The following is a 24,172-nucleotide window of genomic DNA, read 5'->3' as shown; positions in this document are numbered from 1 at the left end:
CCGGGGACCCCCCCCCCCCCGCCCCCTCCCACAACCCCCCCCCCCCCCCCCCCCCCCCCCCTCCCCTGTTTAACTAGGCGAGGCCGTGACATCTCCATCTATCACGGGCCCCGATAAGGGGTATCTTTAATTACACCCCTGTCTGTATCTCTTTTCTCTCTCCCTCCTAACAGACTCCCGTCCATCCGTCCATTCTCAGCGATCCCTCCCAGGGAAGGCTTGTCACTGTCCCAACGCTCGGGACTCAGTAAGTCGATCCAACAGGAAATCAATAGCAGAGCCTAATGCTGAATAATTGAGGTTACGGGAGTTCAGCAGCACTCCCCAGACACACACCCCCACGTCGTCCTGTAACCTCCCATTATGCGCGGGGTGGGGCGCTGCGCCCTGCTCACGTCCCTTCTCTCACACCGAGTGTGCGGGTACGTTTGTTTGAGTTACCGACCAATTATACACGAGGGCGCTGCTTCTGTTACTTGTAGCTATGCAGTCGTGGAGTTCTTTAGCAAGAGGGCTAAAAAACAACAACAACAACAACAGATCAACACAGACTTCTGGCCTGCCTTGATAGGTTTTTGTGACATCTCTTGAGAGACATACGGTGGATGTGAAAAAAACTGCACTTTGAGAGAAATCTGAACATTGCCCCCGTGTGTAAAAGCAGTTTTACATTTAATGCCCCTTGACGTCCACTTCCATTGTTCTACTGCCGGAGCATGTGGAAGTGGTGGGATAACAGCAGAGAGCACTTGCATGGCAGTCCTTGGAGTGCGACGTGCACTAGAGGGCACAAGCTGCCTTGCTAAGGCGCCTGCCTCCAGTCGGGAGGAACAGAAAAGGGGGTGAGCGTGATCGGTGTTACAGGAGACAGAGCAGAGAGGAGCAGTAATGTTTCACCTTTGCGATGAAGGGCTAACAAATTGATACTCTTTGGAATGTTTTATTCAAGGGTACGTCTGAAGCATGAGCGAGCGCTTTTGTGATTTCTGAGATGGCTGCACTGTCAATGTGTCTTGCACAGCGCACAGCTGTTGTTGTTTTTTTTGTAGCAGACACCAGATACATTGAGATTTGAGTTGATTTTATTCTTAGCTGTCCATGTTTTGCCTGACGGCGTCTATGTAACAGCCAAAAAGCTGTCAGTGTTGGTTTATTGCTGACAAAGGTCCGGCTCCTGTTCGGAGCCGGACCGAGAAGTTGTCACCTCTGACACACACACAAATCAACTAAAAAGGCCAACTGTGGCAACTCTCAGCAGCCCTCACTCACTGCAGCTATGGTAGTGTTTGACTGACTTCTTTGAGACCCCAGGATGCAACACACCATAACACACACACACACATACACACACACACACCTCTTCACCACCAGAACCCTGGTGCCACGGAGGTGCTGAGCTCTGTGAAGTGATGCGCTCGGCTTCAGCCCACAGAACAGCATGGAGGGGAGGAAGCAGCAGAAAAGAACACTCAATATCTCAGTAGCCTGCATCCTGAAGTCTGGGTTTTTTTGCTGGCGTTACACTTCTCAGACTCTTCATCCTGCTTTGCAAGTTTTTTGCAGAAAGTAGAACCCCTCACATCTCGAACATACATATAAAAGTGTCACGAACAGCGACTTCTGTCTCAAGAGTTATTCTCCATGTCAGACGCATTCACACACACACACACACACACACACACAGTCTCACACAAACTTGCAATAGTGTTGTGTCCGCTGTAATTGCTCTCCTCTCGTCCAACAAGCTGGTTGTACACTTCTCTCTCACAAAGCAAACGTGTGTTCCCTTACAGGCACAGAGCTATTTCTTTGTTGTTTTCGGTGTGTTAGTGAGAGCGTGTATACTCCGTTCTGCCTTACTGCTGTTTTCAGTATGGTGCTTTCTTCCAACATTCTATTGAACAATTGTTGAAAAATCATTGAGCATTGAGCTGAACGGCACCAATAACCAAGAATGATAGTGACATTTAAAAGTGTTCAGTTTTGTACTGACACTCAAAAACATCAGTGCGATGTTGCAGTTTTTGGCGATGTGTTTACCACACAAGTATATAATAAAAGCGATATATTGTGCAGGCTACATGCTACATCTGTGAATGTGGGATTACGTTTTCATGTGTTGACCCTACTTGTTAACAAGGAAAGTAAAAACCAATGCCTTCCTGCTTGTTTACACTAGAATGTTTTCTTAAATGTCATCACTGAATTAGAGTTGAATGCACAGCATGGAATTACTAACGTGTTCCAAAAAGGTGTTTCTACAAGTTGAAAGTGCTTCTGTTTGCATGTAAATGATTCTGTGCACACATAAGAGCCTCTGTTGTTGGTCCATGGCCCCGGGCTATCTGGCAGATCACCCCGGGGCCATCGCGGGTGACAGGGGCCCCCTCAGCAGGGAGACCAACACCCTCGTTTGCTCCTCAAAACCTTGTGTCATGTTGCCCTTGTGTTTGGATCTATAGCCTAAGCTGGAAATGTCTGCTTGAACCTAACGTTGGAGAGCAGTGCTGTTTGCCAGACACAGCTCACTCCTCCATTGTTAATCCTGCAAACATAACATGCAAAAAGAAGTGATGGAATCCACACTTTAGATTAACTAACGATGTACCTTGGCCTTCCTGGTCATTTTTGGTGTTTTGAGTCCTCTGAGAATCAAAGAGAGAGGGCTTTTCTCTACATCCTCTCACCAACACCGTGAGACGGAGAATATTACAGTAATTAGGACCAGCCTGCATAAGAAGACAATCTCAAAGCAGGAATTCTTCTGGTTAATGATCGGGTCTGGCCTTGTTAAAGGTATAAAATACCTGATTTCCATCTGCCTCGACTACAGAGGATGCATGGCCCCTCCCTGTCTGCTCCTCATTCCCTCCATCTCTTTCCACAAGGGAGGCCTGAAATGTTTGAAGCTTTTCCTTTTTTCTTTGGGCCCTCGCTCCCTCCCTCTCTCTCTGTGTGCCGAGGTCCCTGGATGTGGAGTTTTTAATTACTCTCTCCTGGCTTTGTGCATAACCAATGAAAGATTGAAGGGCATTTCCCTCTGAAAGGCACTGTTAGAATATGGGTTTTTCTAATGTCATCGCTTTGGGAGAGGAATACTAATACACAAACGGTGACTTTTTGTGCCTATCTGCGACTCTGTGCGCTCACGTACTCGTATCCATTGGTGTGTGTGTGTGTGTGCGAGTGCGCCCCCCCAGACAGACCGTCTGGCTGTTGTTTTGCATGTGAATCGGGGCAGGGGAGGCATGGCATTATTCGAGTGGGTGTGCTGGATGAAGACTGGGGGGGGGGCAGGTAGCTTCATCGCATTGATTCGATTTCTTTAAGACCAGTTTGAGGGTGCAACACCTCAAGGTGCCCCCCCCCAAACAACAACTCTGTTTAGACAGCAAAATGAAGATAGGGTGGCGTGAAAATCAATAGAGGATATTGTAGAACAAATGATCAGATGACTCAAACTCTTGAACCACGACGTCCTTTAAAGCAACAAGAAAAGTACAGCGAGTGAAGAATATGTTCGAGAAATTTGTGGCTCAATGTGAAATTGAAAGTAAATGAAATGAATACATTTTCTGTGTATCCACCTATAATGGAACAGCATAATTATTATGATTACGTTTAAAATTTTAGACGTGTTGATGGAACACGATGAGTTCAGCGGCATGTGTCTGCGCGGTGTTAATTAGTGTCAGGTGATTGATGGTAATGTAGCCCATCGAGGTCATGAGATGCTCATCATGTTTCTTGCTTTCTTATGGACACCCACCCTAATTGCTTTGGTGAATATGTCATCATTTCATTATCCCCCTCCGCTGCTCCCTCCTCTCCCCCGCTCACTCTCGCTCTTAAGTAGCAGACAGCGGAGGTCTTTTGTGTGCCTTTAAAAAAAAAAAAAAGAAAAAAAAAAGAAAGTGTTTATTTATTTCCCAGGGCTGAATAGGGCTGCATTGAACACATGACCACGGGTTATAAGGTATTAATATACACGGCGGAATGAGACGGGGGCGTAGTAGGAATTTTCCCTTCTGTCAGCACTGCGTAGGTAGCTCTCACACGGGGCGCCCTAATATGTGTGAATTCATTTCCCCCAACACAGGAGGAAAACTTCAAAGGCAGGGACCAGAAGTTGGCCGAGTGGATTTGAAAGGGATGAGTCTCTAATCTTTTTAAACTTTGCTTGCTCTGTATATTTTCTCACTGCCTCTTCGCCCATTCTTTCTCTCAACACCCCTCCCACCTTGTCTTTTCTTCTTCCTCATCTTTCTTCTTCTCCCAGCAGTGAACCCACCTCGCGAGCTGCTTTGCTGTAAAAAAGTGAAAGAAATGATGACTTAATGTTTTAGCGAGAACAGCAGCGTAAACCAATCTCAGGACTCGCATTTGCTTGTTTGGGGATTATATTTCTTTATGCCTGTCATCTCCCTGCTTTCTGGTGTATAAACTCCCCCTCCCCCTTCTTCTGTACTAAACGGGAGGATGTGTTCCATGTGTCGTAGCATCTTTACATTACATTTGCTTTGCGGCGTGTGTCATCATTTTCAGGTCCCTCCTCAGCAAGGCTTCAGGGCCGCTCTTCCCCTCGCATCAGCCTCGTGTGACAGCACCTGAATTATGCATATGTTTCCGAGGCGCTGCGGGGTGCCATTCCAGGGGTTATCTGGAATGCTTGTGACGGAAGGCCAGAGTGCTGGAGACCTATTCTCTGAATATTTGATGCTTTTAATGAGCGGAAAAAATACAGGACTAAGCACTCTGTTGGTTTGCTCGACTCTCGGCGTGTGAGAAATAATGGACGGGGAGGCATGGATGAAATATTGAAAACGGCGACGGCTCCGTGAGGAGGAAGGCTTCTCCGTTGCGATGTTGCCGAAGGTCGTGAAGAAGTTACAAGTAAAGGTCACGCTCTCTGAGAGGGAAATGAAAAGACTGTGTACTGTCACCACGGTGAATAGTGTATCATATCACTGCTGTCCTGATCTGTTTGCATACCAATAGACGATCAAAAATCTCACTCTTTGATGGATGCTCAAAGGATCCATGACTGATTGATGGGGCGTGTTGATGGGTAGATGGGTGGTGTGTGGATGACGAATAGCGGCCCACGGCTATTACTCAACAAGTTCTCGGGAGCTTCTGGAGGAGTGGCTCTCACAGCTTCCACCGCCACTGTTCCTGTAATAACTTTGCGCCCCTGGTGCCCTTGCAATAAAATGATGATAAATGATAGGAAGCAAAGGGGGAACCTGGGCTGTTTGTGTGTATGTGTGTGTGTGTGTGTGAGGTGTGTTTGTGTTTTCCACCCGAGGCAGTATTCGTTTAAAAGTTACCTCAAGCAGCTTATAACACAACTTAATTATTATACCAATTAATACACGGCCTAAAGAGTCAGTTCTTCCTTCTTTCATATGAAAACAAATAGAAGAGAAGCTTCCATGGAGCCTCGCTCAACCTTCCCACACACAAATAGAAGAGAAGGAGACAGCGAGTCATCTTCATAAAATCAGCTAATCCGTCTATTATTTACGTTATAATCACCGCTTATGAGCAACACACTGAATGTTAGCCTTTGGAGTGGAAGGGGAAACATGTGACAGACAAATGAATACCCATGAATCCTGCCTCCAAGGGGTGACTCTTTGTGGTGCGCTAAATATTCACAGTAGGAAGCAGCCTGGCGCGACTTTCGATGTGCTCTTTAATTGAAGATGAGGATCGAGCGGTCGGGTTCCCCGCGCGGTTGACTCGTGTCAGCCGTCCCTTCCACTCGGCTGTGAAGAAGCTGTCCTGGCAGATATGGATTAGCGTCAGAGCGTCGCGGGGCAGGTATTACATGTCTCTGGTGGCACTGCCAGCGCTGCCCCGTGACTACTAATAGCCTCTGTTGTCTCGTGTCTTTGGAGCGGGGCTCGCCGTACGCCTGGGACGGCTGTTTTGTACCGGTGCCAATCCTAATGCCCGGGCTTCCTGGCAGATCAGAGGTTCTGAAGAGATGGAGAGAGGTTGTCAAAACAGCTCCTCATCCCCTCTTCAGCTGCTTCGTCTCCATCTCTTCTACACCACCCTTGCTGCCAAAAGCCAGAAAGAGATCAAAGGAGGCCGACATGAAAGGCATCCCTGAGATTCTGTTTTTTTTTCCGGTGCCCTGTCTCCCGCTCGCTCCGTTACAGATATGGAAATGCTGAATCCCAAATACCGCCTTTACCTAGGCTGCAGAGGATGCCCGGCCTCTTCTGACTCTCTCTCTCTCTCCCTCTCTCTCTTTTCCTTTTGCTTCTTCTCCTCTCCTCCGCCGCCTCGCCTCACCCCTTCATCATCCTGCCTCTCCATCCCGTGCTCTTGCCTCTCTCCAGCAGCCCCCTCAGGCTTCCAGGTAGATAGCGGCTGATTGGCAGCTGCTGTGACAGTCAGTGGAACCGGCTGAGAGAGTGGATGAGTGTCAGCCTTGCTCCAGGGGCTTAAGGCAGCAGCAATGTTGTAGCTCCCTGCTGGAGAGAGAGAGAGAGAGAGAGAGAGAGAGAGAGAGAGGGAGAGAGAGAGAGAGAGAGAGGGAGAGAGAGAGGGAGAGAGGCCCATGAAATGAGACTCAGTCGGTTCTTCTCTTTTCCTCGCTTCTCTCAACTGAAGCAGGTAGGAGCTAAATAGGTTTTTCAAATCGCTCCAGAGTTTATCCTGAGACTGGAAAGTGGAACATTTCTTCAACTCACACCCTGTCATGTGCTCTCCTTCTCTCATTCCTCTTTTCCCACCTTTTGCTTTTGATAGAACTGTGTTTTATCCTCGGTTGTAGCATCTTGTTCTCTTTGACATTCTCTTTCGCTCCTCCCTCCGCTCTCACTCCTCAGCTGTTACGCCACTTGACAATTAGCTGTGCGTATTTTTTTCATCGCAAAAAAAACTTTTCCCCCTCCTTTTGAAAAACTTCTGAGTACAACTTGCTGCCCGCCGGGGGGGAAAAAAAAATGGGAGAGTAAAAAAAAAAATTGAAACATGAAATCGTCTCAGTTCAAAAGTGGCTGTGACCAATTCCCAGACGGAGGGGAAAGCGTTTGTGTAATGGTTTTCGCTGCGTTGCAGCTTGAGCTCTGTCCCATCAACAGCAACAATTGCATCAGTATTCCCTCCGGGCCCAGAGTGCCCCATCATCCCCAGCACAGATGGAGAGAGCTGAGAGAGATGTAAGGAGTGGAGGAGGCCTCGCGGAGCCCACACCTCCTCCAATGTTACGCATGTGTGTCGACCAGTAGTGTGTGAGGAAGCTTAGTTTCTCTCCGACTCCCTCTTCCATCCCTGTTTTTATGTTTCGGTCACAGCACAAACAACTAGCTACAAGCAGTGCTGGCACCTCTGGGAATGAAAATCCAGAGGTGCCATAACTGGACCTGGCAGATAAGGACGCACTTGTTCAGAATCCAAAAAAAGTTTTGAATTTGGTTGACAAATTATACTCACGGTTGACTGATACTAATATGATATGCATCAATGCGTCAGTGCTAAAGACATAGCTCTCCCTACTGCCCATATCTCTCTGATATGAGTTCAATACCATTTGCAGAACAGTTCAATTAAACTGCACCATACTATTTTATTGAAAACTTCCATTGGGGATTAATTGAACCTCCGTGTCCTGATCAAGAACAGATGGAGCAAAGAAGCAAAAAAAAAAGCAAAAAGATTGTGGTTCCGCCCGGAAAGGAGAAATGCGCTCTGTGCACAGTGGGAACTTTTCATGTCTCGCTGGGTTTAAGGGAGGAATGAGCACTTTCGAGAGCCCATAAATATTGAATGCGGGATGAATGCAGACCCATTTGATTATGAAATGGAGGGTGTGTGGATGAGTTTAGCCGTACATGTCAGATACCCACAGAGTGCTCTGGAGTAGTCTGGTGAAAGGATGCAAGTGGACCCTAATTAGAGGGATTTGGAATGCATTTAAAAATGAATCACGCTTCGCCGGGACACCAACAACACTTTTTACCACTTCTCTAAATGGGCAGCTGGCAGCCAGAGGGCTTGTCAAGTTGCGAAAAAAACTCCCAGCAACATATGAATGGGAGGCCTGATTACTTTGTCACTAATGACTCATTGGCTCGCGCATGCACTCCGGCGCTGTAAATGCCTCTGGGGACGACCCTTCATTCCAGTCTAAGTCCTTTCATCGTTATCACTCACGTTTTCAGCCAAAACACCATGTTTCTTTCTTCAAACACATACAAAATACTCCACCTCAAGTGAAGTAATTTTAACATCTTGTAAGGAAATCAGATATCAAAGTACGAGATATGAAAATACGGCACAAAGCAAAGAGTCCTTTCATGCCATTAAGCAAACTCTCTGCAAATTACCTCCCCAAACTGCTAGATTTCTAATATTAAGGCCTTCTTATTTTGATCTCTTTCCTCTCTGATTGCCTCTCTGGTGCACCGAGCAAATATGCGACAAAAAAAAACAACCCCTTTACAACCTGAGGAATGTATTTTGAAGAGCGGATTGAAACGTGATGAGAGTGAAACGGGCAAAGCCTTCAGTGACAAAGCACGCCTCAGAGACGGCATCGAGGTGCGAGGGAACCTCTTAAGGAAAAGAAATGCAGTCCGCTTTAATTGTGCGAAGCCAGCGTGAGAGATGTCGCCGTGAGTTACGGCAGCAGTAAACCACACGGGCACACTCGCAGAAAGGCATCAATTCAGACCCAGGTACACAGACAGCATACGCACTTAAGCATCATCCTCTGCATGTGAATTCCATTAAAAAAAAAAGAAGAGCAGGGGCTTCTAAACTTGTTTGTATGCAGATTTCCCTGCGTAGGGGTGATGACAAACAGCAAGTACATGGAAGAACACTTGTGCTATTTTTACCTTCAGACAAACTCAATGCGGGGTTTACATGAAAGCGGTTCGCTCCCAGTGGCGACCCGTGCTCGCTTTGTCGGTGGCTCTCCCCACATCCGTGGCCTTCCATTACACGGATTTGCAGGTAGCACAAAGACATACAAAGGACCTCATCTCCAGTCTGTAATGTACATACTATGGTTCTGTATAGCGTGTCGTGTATCAGGCTGCCGCGCTATGATTGCTCTGTCTGGATGGAATAAGAGGGTAATCTCCTCGTGAGAGCTTTTGGTAAGAGGTTGCGATGGCAATGAAAACCACTTGGCCTCCGCTCCAGGCGACAGCCGTGGCTGGAGGCATTGTGTCTATGTCTGGACTCCAGGGTGAACTGATTTGATTTGGGTGGGGGGGTCAAAGGTCACTGTCACCTCACAAAACACGTCTTTGGTCCTAACTCAAGAACTCATGTGCTAATTATGATAATTTCACCGCAAATGTCGAATGGGATAAAATGATGAAGTGATGACATTTTGGACAGACATGGACGTAAACTGCAACTTGTAAACTGAGACTGGTTGGCAGAGGCATACAACTGTAAGGTGGTGATCCTAGTCCGTCATTGCTATCTCTCTCTCTCTTTCTCTCTCTCTCTCTCTCTCCGTCTCTCTCCCTCTCTCTCTCTCTCTCTCTCTCTGTACATAACATAACCCAGGCTGCTGTCTCTCCCTCGCTCTCCTGTTGAGTGGGTGAGTTGGCTGCAGTGATGAGCCGTGTGTGTGTCATACTGATAATTACGGGATGCTGCGGGGAGTTCTCCCTATCTGGCCCGGGAAACATGGCAACGTATCACCTTTGTGGGAATGGAGCAGCTGCTCACTGTGGGAGCCAAACCTGGCAACCCGGAACAGCCCGCGCTACATGACTGCAGATGTTGCAAGATTACACTGTAGAGAAAGGGAGTTGCTGCAAGACTTACAGCATGATTGACGGATTTGGGCTGAGGCAGATTACCTCAATGTGAATATAATACAGTACATGTGTAGCCATTAATTGTTTGGACACATATCTGACATATACACCCATATTTACTGCTTATGCAGATACCGGTGACATGTCTGTCTCTCTTTACCCTCTAAAACACTCACTAACACACAAACTCCCCCTCTCTCTCTCCAGCTGGTAGCAGTATATGAAGAGCAGGACCCTCACAATGGAGGCGACGGTACCAGTGCCAGCTCCACCGGTACGCAGAGTCCGGAACCCTTCGCCAGTGACATGAGTTCAGCATCGGCCTTTCAGCCCTGCCAGGCCATCAGTGAGATCGAGGTCACCCCGTCCGCTCTGCGATCCAGTGAGTCCAATTAAAATATTCACCACTAACAGTTCAGTACTGTGGCCTTAAAACAAAGCCTTCATCACATGTTGTATTAGTAAGTTAATGGTACACCACATAATTAATGAGATACTCATTTCTATAGCTCGGCTTTTCTTTCTTGGCAAAAATTGAAACCAAAAAAAAACGTTACTTACAACTTACTTCATTAGGATATCAGGGAGCTTGAAGTGAATTTTCTACCTTCTAGCAAAAAGCAACTGACATTGTTAAGATGTAAGTATATTATGTAAAAGCAGAAAGGCCGGTGTCGGGCATTTTTTTAAAGAACGAGCAGGAAATCTGTGCCACCAGCAGGAATTCAAAATGTAAAGCTTGAAAGGATATGGACATGAAAGCTGACATCTGAAAGCTAAACATTACTACAGAAAGATGCACATACAGTATACTCAGCAGTTTATTCATGTTTACGGTGTGAAAATCAGAGAAGCTACATCACAGCATGAAGCTGGACCGAGCTTAGATAAAGTTAAAGTTGAATCTCCCGGGCTGTCAGAATGAGGGATAAAAAGACACAAAGATTATAGGTTACCAATAGATGTGTGTCATGGGACAATACCAAATACCTAAATGCAACAAAGTAAACTTCTGCTTCACAACAAACTGCACAGCGTCTGTTTGGCTCGGTCCTTCGGGTGTATCGTGCGGACTCGAGTGTCTGTCAAGACGGCACAGTGTGTCCAGGGAACGGCGGCGTAAGGCCGACAGGTGGAAACCGAGACAACTGAAGGAATTGAGAGACAGTTGGAAAATCAGTCATGCAAGAGCACACATGCCAGAGCAACGTCGACATGCACGCACCCACACACACACACACACACGGTACACACAGCCAGAAAATGGCACAGCAGCCAGTGACTCAGATGTAGCTCATGTCCACATATTCACCTCCCATGAAGTGGAACCGGTGAGCTGATGCAGAGCTGTCTTAAACTTCAAAAGACATCTAAGACATTCACGCCAGAACTCACAGTCGGGCATGGACTCTCACACACACACACACACACACACACACACACACACACATGAATGAACAGTAGACTTAGCTCCCCAGCCCTGACATAAGCTTCTCTCAACCTGCCTGTTAGACTGTGGAGATTTATGGAAATCTTTCCAGAGAATGGAGCAATGTGAAAGTAAATCGGTTGGTTGAAGCCATCTGACCTGCTGTATACTTGCTTCAAACAAACCAGGCCCGGTGTTGTGGGTGGGGCCTAACCTGAATGACTTACTGACATATTGTTTAACTTTGTTTTTAATTATTAAAAGTGATAAATGCGTTTCTGTTTTTTTTTTTTATCAGGCTCTCGCCCAGCGTTCTATGTTGGTTCTAGTAACACGTCGGTATCCAGCTGTGCAGAATGCATGTATCAACGGTTTAGAATGCAGATGCAGTCACTGTCTAATTTTCAAAGAAGAACTTAGAAGACAATGTAGAAGACGGGAGGTGGAGCTGAAAGCTCCTGCCTGACCTGACTGTCTTTATATTGCCTTGAAAGCATAGACTGTTTCTGCTGAGAAAAGCTCATGACTTGACAGCGCAGTGCATCGCGCTCTCTTGTTAAAAGTCAAAAAAGCTCACCCAGCAGTCAATCTATCTCTCTCTCTCTCTCTCTCTCTCAAAATAAAACATGTTGTGTCCCTTATAAATTCAAAAGAAAATAGCAATATGAAGGGAAATGTGTTTATTCTTTTACATTCAGGTTGCTAAAAAATCATTTCAGGACATCTCTGACTGTGATGAAAGTTTAACATTTTAATTTGATCAATTGAGAGATTTTTAAAGTCCCTAGAAGTGTATGATATCAACTATGTGTCATGGTCTAGTGTTAAAAAAAGTAAAAAATTACAATAAATGGTAATGTCGAATCACAACACTTGTACAATCGCAATACTTAAAAGTCGCACCCAAGTATCATGATGGTATCAAATCAGATAATAAGCACATCGTCCCCGCCGTAATGTTTGGTCTAACTACTTATCTTACTAAATATTTCTAAATATAACTTTGCTCATGAATATGAACCTATAGCTTCACACTTGCACTGCCTCTTCATAGTGGGTTCAAGACTTTAGTAATGGACTTTGTCCATTACTAAATGTCTCGTTATGTCTTATGCTCATATGCATGCATCAATCAGCTAGAGAAGCATGTAGCATCCATTTTACAGCCGCTCCATAATATATGGTGACATAACCTGAGCAAGCAAGGCATCCATGTGTGTTCATGGATTCACGCAAATGAAGTGTTCCAAGCGACTGACGAGTGACTTCATAAAGTAATGAATGAAAAGTGAAATAATAGTTTGATCTTTAGCTCATATTGGGACCACAATGGAGAGCTTATGAAAGCGCTGTCCTACCCACCCACACAAACACACGCTTCTCAGCCGGTCCCTCGCATATGCTGCCCTGTAAATTGTAGGTTTCGCATTCAAGAAATATAATGACGAGATTGCGGCAAAACAGGGGAACTGATTGCTTCCTACACACTGTGTCGCTCCCGGTGATGGGTATGTCCGTAGCAATTTTTCAGAGATAATAACAGTGAAGAAGAAAGTTAGAAAAAGGGAGACAGGGGTCTGCAGCCAACCAGGCAGTCAGTCAGGTAAGGACAATGATACGTTTTGTTCCGTGGTAGTTTACATAAGTGCAGCCATACCAACAGGATACAATGAGATTGCATTGTTTACAGGATATGTTTGTTCCTCGGTGACTATCTATAATCTTCACTGATTCTTTCCCACTTACATGTCCCTAATTCCACTCCACTCCAGAAGTACCTCACAAGATGTATATGCATGCAGTGAATAACAATTGTAAGAGATTGAGAGACAGACAGACAGACTGACTGGCAACACATACTCAGCCAGATGAACACGACAGGCAGATGGTCCCTCCAGAGATGCAGATGAGCAAATTACTGGCAGCAATATTGCATATCAGACATCAAAGTGTTGCAGCGGCGCCCTTGGCAGCTGTGCTCTGAGGCAGAGAATTATGGCTATTTAAAATCATCATCTTTTAGAGCCATATTGATTGTTTTTTCCCCTCCTACAACTCCCAAAGTCCCAAACTCATGCCTCTCGCTTTCTGTCTGTCCTCCACCCCTCCCCTCGCCTCCGTCTTGGGAGCCCATTTTAGATTTCCATGCTAACATGTGCCGTGCAGGTCAAACTGCTAATAATTGGATTGGAGATGAGATGTAAATTACAATAATGAATGTAATTTTCCCGTAATTATACGGATGCCTGAGCTGCCTCTGCCTCTACTCACCAATAATTTCTCATTTTTCAGAAGAGAAACTTTAAATTAACACTGGACCTTGATGGTGCTTGTAGCTTTGAGTTTGAATGTTCTATTCTTTGTTGCTCAAAGAGCATAAAACAGGAATCCTTCGATTCGACCCAGGGTTGACTTTATATTACTGGCAGGTAGATTGCCATATGGTATGCGCCCGAACCACTCGGCTATGGGTTCTTCCATTTCAATACCTCTTCAAGGCTGAAATTAATGGAAGTAAATTACTAGAGGGCAGCTGTGCCTTCTTTGTTCCACCTGTGGACAAACAAAGAAGACTGCTATGGAAAACAACACAGAGCGATGTACTCAGTGCTGAGGTCACAAGGATAGTTGTTCCAGCTGGCCCCGCTGGAAGGTATTGTTTAAATACGGGGATGACGGTGCCCCGCTAAAGACAGTCTGATTGTGTAATAAACGTGGTTGTCCACATGCAAAGTGACAGAAATAATTGTGTCAGTCCTTGGCTCCTTCCTCACCTCCACACAGCTGGCAATCAGAGCGGGAATTGGGTTTGAATATCAGATTGAGCTTTTCAGAAAACTTCTCAAGTATCGTGTAATCTACAGCATTGATCTTTGGCTGTTGGCTTTTGATGACATCATATGTTTACGGCCTAAAGGAATCACGTCCCTACACATACTTATGTGTTCGAAAGGGGTATTCAACAGATCACAGAGTCAATGTTTCAGGCGTTGACTCTAATATTGGTGTGTCTTCCTTCGACTTTCAGAGATTGCTACGTTTTATGTTGTTGTTGCTTCACTGTTGGGCGTTTATTCCTAGGTTTTTATAGGCTCAATGGCCATTGCTGAGGACACACAATCAGAAAATGGGAGCAGCTCAAGTGCTATTGACAGAGGTTAAAACTACACTGACATTGACGTGGAGTGGTTTAAAAACACTTAACGGAAGATCACAGTGATTACAACGATACTTCCATGATTGGCCCAAACTATAATATCTACAGACAACGTGTTTTTGTGACAGTTACACTGTGACCACTTTTACAAATGTCAGCTCCAGCCAAGACAAACTCGCTCTCTTTTTCTCCCGAAAGTAGACCAATGTGGTGATGAATGGTCCATTCCTCCACTGACCTGGCCCTATTGTCCTTGAATCTCCCCTCCCTTGGTCCTTGATGCTCTGTGGTGACAGGGTTGCTGGGAGGCCATTAGAGAGATTGCCTGTGGGGGGGTTGGGGGGGGCAGACCTCTTCGAAAAGGAGGGCCTTCTTATAATCAATTTGGCTTAGTGGGCTGCCACGGAGGAGGTTCCCTGCTGCCAGCCAAGGCCATATAAAAGTCAGTACAGAAGAGGAGAGGCACAGTGACGCACGGACAACACACAGTGAAGTGTAGACCGTGACATGCAGGTTAGCATGATTTCCTCACCAAACTCGCCTTAAAGACATGAAGCTGCTCACTTAAGACATAACTTCTCGTAGACACAATAACTAATGTCTGAGATAGTGTTTGGAAGTGTGTTTTTTCTTTTTGCGATCTCCATCTCAGATTTAAGGCTTAATAAGTGGACTGCCCGCCACATCGTGGGCTCTCCCATTGGGTTTGGGTGACTTCCAAAGGCAGCGATTGTCAATTATAGATAAACTACCAGGTTTAGGTTTGGAACCACATGCAGCTAGGCTCTGATACTTATCATTCTCATCTGCCCTCTCTCTCTCTCTCTCTCTCTCTCTCTCTCTCTCTCTCTCTCTCTGGTACAGAACTACCTCTTCAATCTCTCACTTCAGCAGTGAGCAGTGCGATCCAGGGGCTTAGATATCAGAAGAATCACAGAGTTGATAGCGACGGCAGTGTGCATCTACTGATTGCTCCTGTTAACCCACCTCAAGTCGGCTGTGTCCCACTCCTTACTGCCTTTCCCTTTCAGCAAAGTTCTCAGAATCTCGGAAAACGTCATAACTTCTTCATAACAATTTTAGCCTTAACAGAACATGAGACATGGCCTAGGACTACATTGTTAGGTACTGGTGACACGTTTAGCTGTTTGTCAAAGAAATACATTTGTTTTCATCTTTGAGTAGTCTACTTGCCATTGTTGTAGTACCCTCCCATTGTCCTTGGACTTTTTTGCAGCGTGGCTGGTCATCCGGTTTTGGGTACACGGACTGTTGGCTAATGGGCTACAAGTGTTACAGTATATAGCAACAAAATAAGCCGGGGAGTTCTTGCACCCTTCCCCACCACCTACATCATGTGTCTCCAAAAACAAAATGGCAGAATGAATGTGAGAAGCTGTTTTTTTTGGAGTTGCCAAGAAACAAGCCCTGCTTTCTCAACTGGTGAGCTTACATTTTCTCTTTGATTCTTTTTCTTTCTCTCTTTTATATTTGGCTTTGGGAAGAAGTGATGCCATAGACTCCATGTTGCTCTTTCCACCTCTGCAGTGCCGGGACACTATCCATCGTCATGACAGGCTTATCCAGCAAAAAGATTAATTTAGCTCCGATTCCACAAAATTAAAAAGCTCCCCCCTGTGTTGTACGTGGATATGAAAGAAAAGCACTATTGTTCCAATGGACCTATCAAGAAGAATTTACTGTAGTCTTGGCAAGGGTTCAATGTTTTGCCAGTGTAGGGTTACAAAAGAGAGGAGGGATGTGTTTATGTCATGGTGGCCCCCTAATACATCTACTCAACTCTTCCTCAGCAACGATCCACAACCACTCCAACTGTGCATCACGCCTCTCAAAGTAGCTTCAGAGTTGAGTACGCACTCGGCAGGGAGGACGTTGGGATAGCAAGCTCATCATTAGCAAAGCTGAAAGCACTTTCAAACCCACCGGCCTCTCGTGAGACTCTGAACTGCCTTCCTCCACCTGAGTTAGTGGAGAGGCTATTAGTTATGTCAACTCTTAATCATGCTCGTGCTTGTAGAGGGAGAGAGAGAGAGAGAGAGAGAGAGAGAGAGAGAGAGAGAGAGAGAGGGAGAGAGTGCCCAGGGTGGGTCTTTAAACTGCAGTGGAGTGGGGGTTCAGTTCACAGTCACTGGGAATATTAGCCATAAAAACACTCATTCTATCATAATAGCATCCAGGGCTTGTTATAGCTAATTATTGCAACGGCTGGTACTGTTAAATGGCGAAGACGGTGTTTTGGTAATGAAGTGTGAAGTGCTTGGAGTGGTAAAAAGTCTCCACTCAGCACCGCTGGGAATGTGCTACCAGCACTATTCTTATTATTACTTCTGCTAGGATCCCAATAAAGCCATAGCTGGACAGCTGAATCATGGGGAGTTGTGTGTGTGTGTGTGTGTGTGTGTGAGTTTGCGGACTGCTTTATTACTTCCTGAGCCGGGCTGAGATCAATTCTGCAGGCCACACAGGGACAGTGAGGGCTCCATTGGAAGACAAAGTCCTTCACACTTTCTGACATGCAGAAATAAACTTGAATGGCGGCTGGCCGTAACCCCATGACAGGGAGCATGGGAAGGGAGCCAGAGTTTGTTTGTGGTGTCATCTCAGACGTTTAGCAGAATTATGTGTCTGCCTGTCGCCATCGGACATATGGCACCCTCGTCCATGCAGTTGTGATTTGTCAGAGAGCTTGTTTATCCACTTTGTAAATGCTAACATATTTGTAGTGTTGACATAAATCCTGTTCGGCACTTTTGAGTGATAATGTTGGGGATGAGACTCTGCAGAGACGGGAAGCGTTTGATTGCAGAGTTTTTCGGAGTCATGTAAGCTTTGCTTCGTCTTGTTTCTCTGTCAGATGAGGAGAGAGGAGATGCTTGCGGTATCCTTTTTCTCACTTTGTGACCACTGAAAATATCACAAAGCACTTTTGTTGCTAAGTGACAACAGTTTTAACAATAATTCAATAACCAAATCAGAGCTTGAGGTCTTCATTAGTGGTCCCTTGTGTCATTAATGAACAATTGATTTACTCTTTGACTGTTTTTCTGTCTCAGAGTTGCTCATTGCTCCCTTACGAAGGTGCTTCGTAATTTCAACAGACACAGACTCATTTCACTTGGAATCAATACACTGGTCTTATATTTCTCTCCAAAGCCATGCCTCACTCTGTAACTCTCATTGGCTGGTGAGAACCTCTGTGCTTCGTTTCCATTGTGAATGACACGTCAAAAGAGGGTCAAATTGGCCAAGGGCAATGCCTCCTGGTCTCAGCACGATAAGTCCTCAAAGGGTTGGGAGTGTTTAGCATCTCTTTGTGTCCGGGCTCTACATCCCAGTGGACCTGCAAACAACACCCCCCGACTCCTCCACCCTCTTCATTAGTCCCTTTGTACGACTCCTCCACCCTCTCTCGCTCCTGCACCCATCTGCTTCATTGTCTTCCACGGGGAGGTCACCTGTGAAGTTTGTCTGCTTCAAAGCACACGTGAGGGAAGCACTCAGAGGCATGTGCGGGCACATGCTGGCAGCCACATGTGGCTGGAAGCACGCGTGTTTACACACACACACACACACACCTAATGCAGGCAGACAGGGAATCATACACACACACACGAATGCGTACATGTAAGCAACACGGGGAGCATTGTCGTGTCTACACAAGAGACGGCACTCGTTAATTGTTTTCATTATTAAAGGTGCATGTGTTCGCAAATGAGCGCTCACACACAGTCACACACACATATTGACATGCTGCGGAAATGGTCCACCATAACAAGTAATATTGACTATTATCTAGACATAAAATGTGACATAGAGGTATTGAAGAAAATATTTGCTTTAAGGAAATTATTGAAACAAGTAGATTCATCAGTTGAGATGATGTCACAGCATTGAGACAGGATTCTTTTTTCTGCACACTCCACACAATGTTTGTGGTGAAATTGGTCCCATAGCTTGCTCATGAGAGAGAGAGAGAAATGCCTCCTCTCGGCCACAGAACGTCTCTCATCCCCCTACTCCAAAAGATCCAATCCACCCCGAAGCCCTGTGGAAATCCCAGAACACTCCACTACCACATTCCCAGCTTCCCGCAAACATGATCATTCTCAGAGTATACTGACTTTGGCTCGCAATCGCAGCTTTGATCAAAGCAAAACATTTTCGCGTACTCTGCTTTATTTATTGTTTCTTCTCATGGAATGGTCTCTGTCAGCCATTTGGACATCAAGGAGCAAATTAATTTGACACTGTGCAGCGACTACTCGGGAGACTTCTTCTATGCTGCCCAAGCAAATGTTTGAGAGACCACATGTTGGTAGATTAGACTGAAGTTCTGGGTCTGGAAAAAACTGCTACTTCTCCTGAGGCCCAGATTAGAACTATGAATTATTGATACGTGTTGAGATGCTTTCATTGGCCCACAGGAAGAGGCAGAAACACGTGAATGGAAATAAAAAACATTACTAACTCCACCACTGCAGCAAACTCCCTAATAATCACATCTTGCGTGAGAAGTCTTTCTTGCATTTCCTCAGATCAGCTACACTTTTTGTGTTTGTCATGGCATCCCATTTGTATTAACAGCAATAACGCTTCATTGATCTCCATTAGGGAAGTCTACATGGACGTGTAAGCACTCAGCTAAAGGAAGACACCCTGGAGCTGGTTTGGTTTTTAGTTCCTTACTCTGGCAGAGCAGATGCAAGGTTGACAAGAGGGGTTGAGTTTCCTCGCCACTTCCTAAAGCCGGCCGGCCCAAATTGCCTTTGTCATGTGGAATTTGGTCACGTAGCAGAGATCAAACCCACAACTAGCTGACTCATCGTGTCTCCCTGGTGAGGCTTTGAGAATATTGTCAGGGGTTTAGCTCAGTGGTAGAGCTTTTGACTGTAGATCCCCACCTCAATTATGGGCCCTTCTCATCTTAGGGCAGGGTGAACCGGGTTCAAGTTGCACTGACAGCAAGCTAACACTTTGCTGAATAGTCACTGATTCAGACACCTATTGCACTGTTTTACTTTAATCCTTTCCTTCCTTGTATTTTGTACATTGAAACTGATTTCAGTGCTGCCACCTTGCCAGCAGTTCCAGTATTGTATCATTAAATGTTCACTGACAATATATTTAATTTGTTTTCCTCCAAACTATGAATACAGTATAATACAGTATCCACTTGTCACAACTACAGCATAGCTACACCTGCTGACTGTTTAAGGCACAGGCAGAACTTGGTTAAGGTTGGGGGAAGATCATGTCCAAAGTGCCTGAAACACGACGTATTAACATTTATTTAAAATCACTATCTTTCACTAACCTTAACCAAAGTGCTTTTGTTTCCCAAACCAAACTACACAGGGTACTCGGGGTATAAACCACAGACTTCCGTGTCCAACAACCCACTTCCCTGACTTTGGTGCGGCACAAACTCCATTCACTCAAAAAAAACAACATTGCCTGCTGTGAACATAATCTAAGCAGCAATTACGTTTACCACCCTAATGTAATTGAGAAAACAATGAAGTAGTGTGTACACAGAGTTTCTAGGAGACAGGGTTGCCTCTTTTGCATCCATTTATTGCTTTCACTCACGTATTTTAAGCAACTCCTAATAGGAGTCAATAAAACAAACACATTTCCTCTGATTGATCCCCCTGCATAGGACATTACTGTTAGTTTACAGCTAAAGGGATGACTGCTTACGACTTGGGCCGTGGCACTTTGAACTGAGACAAACTTGGGCCGCGGGTGCTATGGAAAGATAAATAAAAAGTCCAAAGCAAGAGAACACGAATGTGTCAAGAAATGAAAAAGTTAGCAAACTTCCCTCCCAGCGTGACGGCACAATTTGAGAGAGCCTTATACTTTCCTCAAAGTTTTTGCAAAAGAAGAAACCGACAAAAGAAGTTCACGCTCCTCAGCACATGATCGGGGCTTCGGCACTTCAAGTGCAGATGCAATTGCTGAAAAGTTACTCTGACATTTCATCATTCCAATACACCTCACTGTGGGGTCAAGTTGTGCCACAAGCCGTGAGCAATTGAAACTTTGGAGTTCAGTTGACATATTTCACTGCTTTCCATCCACAACAGCAAGAAAGTTGCCCCTTTCCTGTTCTGACATGGGAAGCAATCTCTTTTTTTGTTGTTGTAATGATTTGTTTCACATTTATAATTCCATTTTAAACCAGCACTTTCTCATTGGACATTATCAGTGAGACCAAAGAAAAGTCTCCCTCCTCACTATGCCACCTCCTAGTCCAATTACTGCGTTATTCCTACCAAGGGTGCTTTAAGGAAAAGTTGGATTTTGGAAACTCCTGCTGCCGTCTCATCATCACCTGCCTTGAATCTCAATGAAACCTCATGCGCTTTCATAACACTGCGTGACTGATCAGAGCGACGCATATCCAGTCTGCACATCACAATAGCATCTGTTTCCAAGCATCCTGGAGCCGAAACCCGTACTATAATAGTTCTTCCCATCGTGCTTTTCTTCTGTTATTTTTGCCTTTTGTCACTCTGCTGTGCGTTATGGAAAGAGCGCCTCTCTGATATGCTTTGACTCGTTGCATGTAAACCACTCTGACCTCATACATGCTGTTCTTGAGCGTGTGCCGTATCTGAAATAGATTTGTGTGCACGAGCCGTTTCAAGATTAGCATGTGTGCTCAGCGGCAGGCTCCCAGCAGGCAGCGTCTAACCAGAAACGTCCCCGTCCATTGAACGACACGGGCCCCCAGCACCAGTGCCCATATCGCTCCTCCCGCAGCACTCCTCTCATCTCACACACCAAACAACTTTTTCTGTTTCCTCCCAATAAATCATGAAAGCGTCCCAAAAAAGTCGTGGAGTCTGGCGGAAGTTTGTGTTCGACAGTCTTTAGCTGAACCGAGCAGCTGAAGCGAGTGTGTTTGTGTTCAGAGCAGAGGAAGAAGTTATTCTCGTGGCTGAAATGTTTGCGATATGGATTTTGTGTACGTGCTGTCTGGAATCGGCCGTGTGAATGAGTTCCATGCGTCAGATGCCGTCTGACCTGCCAGAAACCGGAATCCATTCACTCACTCATCAGCCTCCAGTTTCCTCTCACACATCGGCTGTGACAATTAAATCTGTGACAATTTAGGCTTTTAGACGCAGAAGAAGCAAAGTCTTTGTGCCATGAAGTGATCCAGCATCTTTCTCTGCAAACACACGTTTTGCCCACTGTGGAAAATCAAGTGTAGAGGCTGATGTAAGCTGTTGGTCTTCTCAGGAATGTCTCATAATTACTGTAATTATTATAAATTGGTGTTTACATGCTATACATTGCACCTGTAATAAATGGGATTATATCAGCTGCCTGCATGAGTACATGTTTTCACATTTATACCAAAATAGCAAATTCATTGTTTTTTTTATGAAAAAAACGACAACATTAGCGGCTACCAACAAAACACATGCAAATATCCAACCAAATTTGTGGGAAGAAGAATCTGCGACTCTATCTCTGGTTCTGCTGCATCGATTTCAATCCTTTTAAGAAAAGAAGAAAAAAAAACGGTCCATTGTGAGTGGTGATGCCTCTGTGGAGTATTTCCTGTCGGAGTCCAACCTTGTTCGGCCAACCAAACCGAATCCTAAAATGTATCAAGCTTGGTCGCCTCGGCCGTGCCTCCAGCTTCCCTCGCTGGCTGGCTCATGACATTTTCAGAGTGGTGTTTTTAATCATGAGCGACTTGGCCACATATCAGGCTGAGTGAGATTTATGGCCTCCTTTCTCCGAGAGCCTGTACCTCCGGACCGGCCTTAATGGAGAAACACACAAAATGGTGTTTACACGGAAGGTGCTGCTGCGGACCTGTTTCTGGGACCCGCTGAGGGTTGTTTGCTTTGCTGATTAGCAATTCCCCGAGGGGCCTGGGTGTGGAGGGGAGTCTCCCTGTCTCCCTGAGTCTGGTCTGAGTCAGGTTAGAGCTGGGGCCGTTGTAATCAGGCTGCTGATCCCATTCTTTTATTTTCAGGGAATGGATATGGCTCTATGAAATAGCAAACTAAGGAACTCATTATGCTACTTTTGCAAAATACAGTGAATGGAAAAATCTTAATGTATACACCAAAGACTGTATATAAAAGGTGGACGTGTAGTCGTGACTTCATTGGTTTGTGGGTTGCCGTTTTTTGAAACCTTGAGTTTGGCGTTCAGGACATCTTTTTTGCATCCAGTGAACTGAAGTGACCATATTTGGAATGCATCCTAAAGCATTCCCTGCTTTATGGTCTATTTGACTGTAAATGGACTATAATTTACTAAACAAACATCATGTTGTATTGAAGAAGACTTGAAACTAGAGATTGAAAACATAAACTTATGATTACAATCTTTACTGAGGGAATAAACAAGAGAGAACTATGGTCATTTTCTCATAAACTTCTATACAATCTGACTTATTTTCGCCCCCTAATGGCCAGTAGAAAGAATGCAAGTTCAAGACACTTCTGCATTGGCTTCACTTTTCAGAACTGGGTTGCTGCCTGGCACATACAGCAGACCCAGAGAAATTAGAGACTTAGGAAGCATGTACACACAAAGGCATGAACACGCTCACGTGCATGTGTTTGCACTCATTTGTTTGTGCGGCGCATGCAAACACTCTGGGGTTTCAGCATGAGTAGAGCTTCGACCTAGATGAGTCAGGTTTGATTTGGGGAGTGAACTCCAGGCCTCCCCTCCTCTCTGAGATCTTCATTGTCTGGGGAAACAGCACATAAACACACACACACACATACATTGAAGTGTCTGCTGCTGGAGACCTCATCTCTGAGGACTTCTGACATCCTCTCCTTTTTCTCTCCAGTAAATAGTCTGTATTGTCTTTCTGTCAGGAGAAGAGCATCAGTCTCTTTCTCTCTATATTGCTTGCTTAAAGGGAAAGCAGGACAGTTGTCTCAGCAGCCCTGTGTGAATGCAGCTCTCTAGTGTTTTTACTCGGGGACTGTGATGGGACATCGTACCCAAAACCTAAAGAAATGTGATTGACATATGAAGTTTGTCATTGAGAAGGGGACTGATTCCAAACTGAGTAGAACTTCCAAAATCCCTATTTAATGGTCAAATAATCACAGTTAACATTATGACACCTAAATTAGTGACAAGTGTTTTTCAGGACAAAAGTAATGTTATATTTTTGACCACATCCCCGGTGCCATTGTGAGTCCCTTCAGCTTTACAGTCGATGTCGAACGTGGCAGAAGAAGATTGAAGAGATCGCTGTGACTGTGCAGAGGCTCAGTCTTAAACTGCTCATTTTGAAGAGACGACCGCGCTATAGAGTTATGGCACAAAGATGTATTAGTTCTATCAACCATCCAAAGAAGTGGAGGGGCTTTCCTACAGAGGCTACGCTGCCAGGCAAGTGATATTTTAGGCCAGTCTGCAACAGGAGGCTGCTGTGTGAAGAACTTCACCTTTAGAACCTGTAAACAGCACGGAGGACAAAGCCACGGCTTGTTTGGATTTATCTACAAACATGTCCTTTTTGGGCATGAACCAGCTGAGTGGTGCATTGGGGTGCGTGCATAGAAAGTGGTGAAACTAGCAACATTCAACTGGATTTTTCACAACCTAAATATACTGAATGATGGACTTTTTCTTTTCCCCAATACAGATTATTAGCATTTTAAAGCGGTTTGCTTTAAAAAAAATGTAGAAAATGTATAAAACATATGCATAAAAGACACAGACACACACACACACACACACACACACACACACACACACACACACACA

The 24,172-nt window shown here is 45.3% G+C and overlaps 1 protein-coding gene across 3 annotated transcripts in view; it reads left to right on the top strand.

Annotated features, from left to right (window-relative positions):
• The window catches only part of LOC116397197 (partitioning defective 3 homolog), a 314,996-nt gene that overhangs the window by 78,789 nt on the left and 212,035 nt on the right, over window positions 1-24,172 (top strand). For all 3 annotated transcript variants that reach the window (XR_004213660.1, XM_031872427.1, XM_031872426.1), the window contains exon 3: window positions 10,008-10,182. Coding sequence is in view for 2 of the 3 variants with exons in the window: in XM_031872427.1 (XP_031728287.1) it covers window positions 10,008-10,182 (175 nt within the window). In the remaining variant the exon portion in view is untranslated. The remainder of the gene's footprint in view (window positions 1-10,007; window positions 10,183-24,172) is intronic.

Source organism: Anarrhichthys ocellatus, unplaced genomic scaffold (genome assembly GCF_004355925.1).
Source record: "Anarrhichthys ocellatus isolate YVR2014 unplaced genomic scaffold, GSC_Weel_1.0 scaffold63, whole genome shotgun sequence".
NCBI lineage: Eukaryota > Metazoa > Chordata > Actinopteri > Perciformes > Anarhichadidae > Anarrhichthys > Anarrhichthys ocellatus.
The sequence above is the reverse complement of the archived record's forward strand: the minus strand, read 5'-3'. Positions and strand labels throughout refer to the sequence as shown.